The sequence below is a fragment of the Thamnophis elegans genome, chromosome 10 (genome assembly GCF_009769535.1).
Source record: "Thamnophis elegans isolate rThaEle1 chromosome 10, rThaEle1.pri, whole genome shotgun sequence".
In the NCBI taxonomy this organism is placed as follows: domain Eukaryota; kingdom Metazoa; phylum Chordata; class Lepidosauria; order Squamata; family Colubridae; genus Thamnophis; species Thamnophis elegans.
In genome coordinates, this window is record NC_045550.1 from 60,443,729 (window position 1) to 60,451,932 (window position 8,204).

The window sequence follows — 8,204 nt, forward strand, 5'->3', positions numbered from 1 at the left end:
CCTAAACCTAACCCTAACGCTTAACGTAACCCTAAACCTAACCCTAACTCTAACCCTAACCCTTACCTTTATGTGAATTGGCTTGCTTTAATTTAATTTTAATTGTAATTTATTTTTAATTTTATTTGTCGCGCTGCTGATGACGTCACATACGCGCTTTAATCGGGCGCGCTTTAGTGGACCGCGGTTTTGATGGGTCACGATCATCCTCCATTTCCCATCTCCAACAAAGCTGGAAAGGTTGGGGAACTTATACAGGACCTTCTCCCTGGAACTGAGAAACATCTTGCGTAGTAAAAAAAAAAAAAAAATGCTCTTATGACAAAGTTAAGATTTACATTTTTTATTTGCACGCTTTTTCTGTAATTTTGCCGTTTTGTTTTTTTGCAGGGTAGGCTTTGTAATCGTAGGTGGTAATTTTAAAGTTATTTCTGCATCTTCATCATCTTCTGGCTGAGATTTTCGGCGCTCCAAAAATGTCGGTGTACACACTGGTGTGGGATCCTGGACAGGTGGAGAAGAAAATGATTGGATTAAGAAGGACCGTTGCGAGCTAATTTTAAAAAGTATATTTTCACAAAAAACTGAAATCTTTGTTGGCAATGACAGAAACAGGAAAGCTTTCTACCAGTCATAATCTGGACAACACAAGACAAAAAACTGATTCATAGTAACTTTCTGAAGAAAATACTGAGAACAACTTCCCCAAAATATTCCAAATTTAATTCAATATCCTCTTTCCATGGCTAAATTCCTTAGTCTGTATTATTTGGAAATGATACAGCACAGAGATGGGAAATAATGCTATAGGATGAGCCAAGTTATCCAAGCTTCCCAAATATGTCCCTTCTGAATACCCAGGGAAAGAAGATTTGCCTACTATTCAAGAATGGACATTAAAATTAACAAACCTAGCAGAGATGGCTAAAATATCAGCATATTTTAAGGATCACTCAGACGAGAAATATAAACTGGAGTGGAGAAGATGGATTGACTATATTCAAAATAAATATGGGACTAAGAAACTCCAGACAGCCTATGATTGAAGAAGCAAGGAATGACATAATTTGTTTAGAGTTAGCTTAACAAAAGAGGAGTTAAAGTACAAGTGAAAGATGATGCTAAAGTTTTTTTTTCTAGTTTATTTTAGAATATGATTGTTAAAGATTTATACCCTGTATTTGCTCTGGGAAGTGGGGGGGGGGAGGAGATGGGTTCGGGTGGGGAGGGAAATATTTGTAAAAGCTTTTTAAATTTTCAATTAAAAAAAATGAATACCCAGGAAAAGGACAAAAAAAGCAGTCAATGATTTCATCCTAAGAGGGCATCGTAGAAGGAAAGTCTTTCAGAAACCTTCCCTTCTCTGAGACTTCAAGGCAATCTGAAGAGCACTGGATGACACCCGGTTTCCAAATACTACAGGAAAATACTGATAGCACTCGACTGTGGACGTGTAGGATGACAATTTGAGTCCCATGGTAGAGCAGGGAGGAAGCATTTGCAGCCGAAGGAGTGATGCAGCTGCTAGCTTAGCAAGCAAAGAGGAACAAGCTTGGACTTCAGCAGATCAACAGCTGACAAGCTGAAAAGGTAAACTGAGCCCATCAGCTTCACGGCTCAGCAGAGATGCTGACAGCCTCCAGCCAGCAGCTTTTAAAGCACCTCCCTCCCTCCTCTGGACCCAGAAACTGAAAAACCAAACATTCAGTGCAGCAGCTGGCAGCAACAGAAGCCAACTAACCTGAAGGTGGTTAAAGGCAACAGAGGAGAACAGAACTATTAATAGGACTGTTTAGTAATTAGATAAACACAGTATAATACGGTGATACCTCGGTCCTTATCAGTAATTTGTTCTGGAAGACCAGCTATATACGAAAACTGACAGGTATCAAGAAAACCAAGTGACAAGCTATTTCAGCTAGCAAGTCACAAGCAGCCGGCACCAGCAAGTTCTTCCTTGTGTATCAACTACTGAGAGAAAGACAAACGCTGGGAAAGCAGTCGAGTGTCGAAGTATGACAGTATAACATATGTTCAGTGTTAGGGGTTGAAATAGGAGTTAGGAAATAAGTAACTTTATTAACCTTTTAATATCACAGAAGCCCTTTTGAAATCACAGGCAAAAAAATGACAATTTCGTTGGTGGTCTGTATCATTTCTCAAATGAACCCTTTGCAGGCATGAAGATCAGCATAAAGGCCTTCCGATCAAGGAAACACCATTGTGCAAATATTTGTTACTATATAGGTAGTTCTCTATTTATGACCAGTTGCAAAGTTCAAGGTTACAACAGAGCTATTTACGACCTGATTTTGAAGTTCCAATACACACACACCCTGCAGTCGTGTGATCACATTTTGGGTGTTTGGCAACTGGCCCACATTTATGGCCACCTATGCAGAATCTTGTAGTCACATGATCACAATTTAGGACTTGTTCTTTTAGAAATTGGCGTTTAATTCTGATTTTTGCAAATAAATAAATAAATAAACGCCACTGGATACAATGGGTTTACTTAATTACCGCAAAAAATGGTTTGTAAAACTGGGCATGGTAATATGGCCTGCTTAATGACCAGCACAACTTGTCATCATAATTCTTGGCTCAAGTATGGTTGTAATTCAAGGACTATTTGTATTCCAATATTTTTCCCTTCTTCAAATAAAAAAGGCCCATCATAATTCAGACAATTTCAAAATCCCAAACTTCCACTTACTTCATCATCCACTGATGCATCTTCATTAGAATCTGATTTTGAAATCATCTTTTTCTTTATTGGAGGCATCAGAGCACTCTAAGAAAGAATCTTAGCATTAAGGTTACCTCATAATTCAACTATAATGATAAATATGTTAACTAATAATCTTCAAAACAGTTCGCATATTGAATTTGCCTTGAAGCTATGAAGCTCAGGACAAGAGTTTTCATTAAAAACAGGGTGAAACAAAGACCAATATCGTTTTGCATGACAAAGTATCTTTTTAAGAAAGTTGTCAGCGGCTGCCAATCAGAGTTGCCAATGGGGTTTCCTAAAAAAAACCTCCAAGATTTCATGCTCAAATAAACCCAGATTCGAGACAAAAAAATCCAGAATGTCCCCAACAAATTAGTTTTAAACTAAATTACTTTTACCTACCTAATATTTATAATATAATGAATACAAAACACTTTATGATTTCATTACATTTTAAAATCCTAGAAACGTAGACAGGGATGGAAAAATCCACGCCTGTGTTTAAAAATCCAGCACTGGTAACTCTGCGGCCAATCTTTTGAGTCCATAGGGAGCCACAAGCTTTTATCTAAATCATGTGTCAAATGATCTCACGTCTCCAATTGTCTGGTGACAATATGCCCTTTGTATTCTAACTTAAGGCAGTTAAATTTACAGTCAGTATGCAACAATTGTGTTTATGCCTCGTTCTTCTCATTATACTAAGTATTATTCAGGAAAAAAAAAGAACATTCACTTACAAATCCAGGGAAATCATAATCTATTCCTTTCTCAGCGAGCCTTTTTCGCAACTTGTTTTCCTTTTTCAACAGCCTCTCAGCCATCTTTTCTTCTTCCTGTGCTGTTCGAGTCCGGTTGTAGCGTTTTACGGCAGGATATGATGACTTTCTGAACTTCCGCTCAGAACCTTTAAAGAGGTTTTCATGTACTTTTTCTGCTGGCATAAACTCACCTGTAACACGCAACCAAGAAAAGAACAGCCGTGAGAAACAGAGGAAGACCACTACAAAAGCTTCCCCCTTAATTGCGCTCTCAAAAAATATTTTAAACAGAAATAAAAAATTGCCCTCGAGTCCATATACGGTGTTTCCCCTAAAAGAAGACCTACTCTGAAAAGAAGCTCTATCATGTTTTTGAACGCATGCACTTAAATTAAACCCGACCCCGAAAATTAGACTCAATCAAGACCCTACCCGTCCCGGGGTACAGAGGGTAGTGTGAGGTAAAAATTAAACTAAGGTGGGGATGGGGAGGTACAGCTGCCCTATTACCAGGCCTCGCACACCTCCCTTGTCTTTTTCTGCAGCCACTTCTTCTGCAGCCGCTTGTACACATCACCCCCGAAATCCGTTTTGCCGTCACAGCCTTCCGGAAAGCCCTCTGCAACCCAATAACAGAGCTCCGGATCGATCTGGACCTCTTTTATCGAGTAAAGAGGGCTTTCCGGAAGACATCTGTAGCTGATAACACAACTCTGGATCGATCCGGAGCTCTGCTATTGACTTCAGAGAGTTTTCCGGAAGGTCTCTGATGGCGAAACGGAAGTCAGGGCGCGCCATGCGTTTTAATCCGTAGCCTGTTTCTTGGTTGCAGAGGGCTTTCCAGAAGGCCTCTGATGGTGAAACGGAAGGCGGGGGTTAGGCGTGCAAGTGGCAAGAGCTGTAGAAATGGGCAGCAGCTGGATCCTGCTGGGTGGGGCTGCCCTAGCTTTTTTCAAGGGTCAAAAGAAAATAAGACCAGATCTTCTTTTCGGGGAAACACGGCATTAAAGACAGAATATCAATGCATTATGGCTTCAGCTAAACAAAGAAATATGTAGGATGACTGCTTCCCCTTGAGGCAGGCATCATGTTTCTCTTCTGCACATATGCTATATATTTCAAGTTTTGGTCGCAACTGTTGTTTATTTTAATATTATTTCCTCCCCAAAACCCTTGCCATACAAATTGACTAAATAAATATGATTACTTTCATACTATATTATTACAGTGCACTTTATTTTTCTATATTGTCATAGTGTATTATTATTGTCCTTGTAAACCTCTGCACCCAGGCTAGATTGAGAGGATGTAATACTTCCATAAAGAAATAAACTCATTTGATATTGTTCCCAAGCACCTGTACAAGCAGATAAAGCAATAAAACACTTCTGCAAGATCAACTTGATTTAAATGCTGTGTGGAGTTCAACCATTTCCCCCCGTTACTTTGGGAGAGAAAGAAGAGTATTTTGTCCTTTTTTCAAAACTAACTACCAAGACATATAATGTATCTATATTGATATATCACTGTTTGTTGGGTAAGCTGTAAAAAAAGGAAAATCTATATTGGGGATATGGATTATATTTCAAAGCAGACAATGTAATGGAGAATAAAGCTACAGCCATGCCTAATCTCATTGCAAAAGATTTAATTGTACTGTGTTATTTATTTATTTATGGCATCAATTCCAAAGGACTAAGCAATGGATATCTCTAAAATATACAACACATATAATATTTAATATGGGTAATAAAGGTGCTTGTAGCCACAAATCAATTCTCAAAGGCCTTTCAAAAATAGTCAAGTTGTACCTTCTCTTCAAAATATTATGAAAGTGACAGCTACTCTCATTTTAGAGCAGATTGTTCGAAAGAAAGGAATCCCCATGGAAACACTTTCTGTTACATCCCCTCCCTTCACATTGTGATAGGAGGGGGTCCTTTACAGGTGCATCCCCATCATATGGACTATGCAGGTAAAATATACCCGGGAATAACAATCCTTACAAAAAAAAGAGCAGTTGCAATTTCTGAAGGTCACACAGATTAGGAAAAAAGGAGATGAGAGAATGAGAACTTGTAAAGGAAAAAAGGGGAGGTTTAGTGGGGTATTTTTTCAACATCTGACTCTTTCATGGAACTGCTACATTTAACAAACGGGGATATACTTACATTTCAAGAGCTTTTCACGGACAAGGTAATTGTTCATAGTATCTGCAGCTATCTTTGCAATTTCATCATACTCAAATTCCACAAAAGCATAACCTTTGCTACCTCCTGTCTATCAAAGAGAAGGAGAAAACTGTTTATAAAAAATACAATACTTTTATAAATTTAGCTGAAGGATTACTTTTTGCTTTGTTATTACCATTAGTAGATATATTTCTATCTCTTTTTCAGCAGCTCATGGCGGGACATAAATCAGTCTTTTTGCCAATTTGTTTTACAACACCCCGTGAAGTATTACACTGAGAGAACAACAGATCCAAAGTCACCTAGCAACAATCATATTCCAAAAAAGTTTTTCTGACCTATAAAATGCATATTAGTTATCACCAATATGCGCTGTCATCATTAGTATCATTAAAGTTAATTCAAATTAGAAAGGTTTGGTAGCTTCTAGCCTAAAAATATGCCAAGCCTGTAAGGAGGAATGCCATTGGAAAAGTAAGCAGTACAAGGCTTGGATTAAGTGGCTAGATCAGAATCAGCCTCATAACTGCAAAATGGTTAGAAGCAACTTAGAACTGAGGAGAAATTTCCTGACAGTTAGAACAATTAATCAGTGGAAGAGCTTGCCTCCAGAAGTTGTGAATGCCCCAACACTGGAAGTCTTTAAGGAGATGTTGGATAGCCATTTGTCTGAAATGGTATCGGGTTTCCTGCCTAGGCAGGGGGTTGGACTAGAAGATCTCCAAGGTCCCTTCCAACTCTGCTATTGTATTCTATTATTGTATTGTATTGGTTATACTGTATGTAGAACTCTAAATATACTCTCCCACATATAGTTTGTAATTGTTCTAATTACTTCAATGGCTTTTGTTTTACTTGCTCTGACACAATGTGGTTTCTTCTTAATTGTGTCCACCATCCAGAATCACCTATATGAAATGAGTGACTAAACATTGCCCCCTAAGTGATGGAAACTCTTTGCATAACTCTAAGTCAGCCATTCTCTCTCAAACCTACCTATCCACAGTTGTTGTGGAGGAAATAATTGCTGAATACTCTTATAGGACTTCCCTTGAGTTTTCCAGAATAGCCACCCAACCAACATACATAGCTTAAGGGCATAAAAGCCAATTTGGTACAGCGGTCAAGGTGCTGGCCTAGAAACCATGAAATATGAGTTCTAGGTTACCTTAGGCATGAAAATCAGCCAGGTGACTTTAGGTCAATCATCAGGAGACCCGTGAGTTCTAGTCCCACCTGAGACATAAGAGCTGGCTGGATGACTTTGGGCCAGTCACTGGGAGACTGTGAGTTCTAGTCCCGCCTTTGGTCTAGTTATTCTCTTAGCCCAACCCACCTCACAGAGTTGCCGTTGTGGGGAAAATAAATGGCAGGAGCTTTTTATGTTCTCCACCTTGAGTTTATACAGCTAGTCCTCGAGTAACGACCACAACTGAGCCCGAGGTTTCTGCTGTTAACTGATTCACCCCATTTTATGACTTTTCTTGCCAATGCAGTTCATAAGTTAGTAGCTTATAAACTAACTTATAAATATATAAAAATGAGACGGGCTGTTAAGAAACGTGAATCTTAAATGAATTATAACCACCGAAGCAAAGCTTACCTTTTTACTCCTCGAAAGGCGGACCCGAGTCACTGTCCCAAACTGGCTGAAGTACTGCTGGAGTTGAGCCTCGTAGAGGCCTCTCGGGAGGTGACCCACGTAAACGACGCCCGGTTTCACCTTCTGATTCTGGGAGGTAAAACGAGGAGTGGCGTAAACAGACGTTTGGAAGTTCCTCTCTCCCAGCGCCCGGCGGAAGAAGTCACCACGGCCCCCCTCCGTTTCTTACCTTGGAGGCCGCCTTGCGCACCCGGTGAACTTCAGCCTGGAACTCGCGCTGCCGCTCCGGGTCCAGAGACAGGAGGGGAGTCGCTGCCGACGCAACGTTGCTCGCCGCCATCACGCTTCAGAGAGAAAGACGGCAGCGCGCCTGCGCCGCAAACCGGAACTCCGTTCGCGTCACTTCCTCTTCGGCTCCGCCGGAGGGGCTGGTGTAAACTCTCCAAGGAGACACAGAAAGAGAGCAGTGGCCCCTATTGATCAGAGCGTGAAACAGCAGCCTCTTACCCTAGCACTGGCAACAGACCACAGTGGAAGAAGAGCGCCTGAAAGTTTCCTCTAAACTAGCGAGCGCCTTTGATTGGGACTACAATCCCCATCGCGTCAAATTAACGTAGTGTGGCGGCGGGAGTTGTAGTCCAACACTTGGAAAGGGAGAGAGAAAATCCCGCCATTGTTCCTAGAAAGCCTTACTCTAGCCCCGCCCCCTTTAGCTCCGTCCCCGGGCGCTTGCAGCCGACTTTTCCCCTTGCACGCGGGACCCCGTCTCAGCCTATCAGACCGAGGCCAAGCGAAAAGGCCCGAGAAAACGACCCGGCGATTGGCTTTGCATATTCCTATCCCTTCTCCGATAGGCTGCCTCCTCCGTAACGTCGTTTTCTATTGGCTCGGCGAGGGCAAACGGAGGCGGGACG

General features: G+C 41.0%; 1 protein-coding gene across 1 annotated transcript; it reads right to left on the reverse strand.

Annotated features, from left to right (window-relative positions):
- Positions 1-322: 322 nt before the first annotated feature.
- Positions 323-7,664, reverse strand: NIFK (nucleolar protein interacting with the FHA domain of MKI67). The gene is made up of 6 exons (XM_032225498.1): positions 7,520-7,664; positions 7,291-7,419; positions 5,667-5,775; positions 3,475-3,686; positions 2,717-2,794; positions 323-504 (listed from the first exon to the last, which is right to left on the reverse strand). Exons 1-6 carry the CDS (start codon positions 7,628-7,630, stop codon positions 328-330), a joined length of 816 nt encoding a protein of 271 aa, XP_032081389.1. The 5' UTR covers positions 7,631-7,664; the 3' UTR covers positions 323-327.
- Positions 7,665-8,204: the final 540 nt, after the last annotated feature.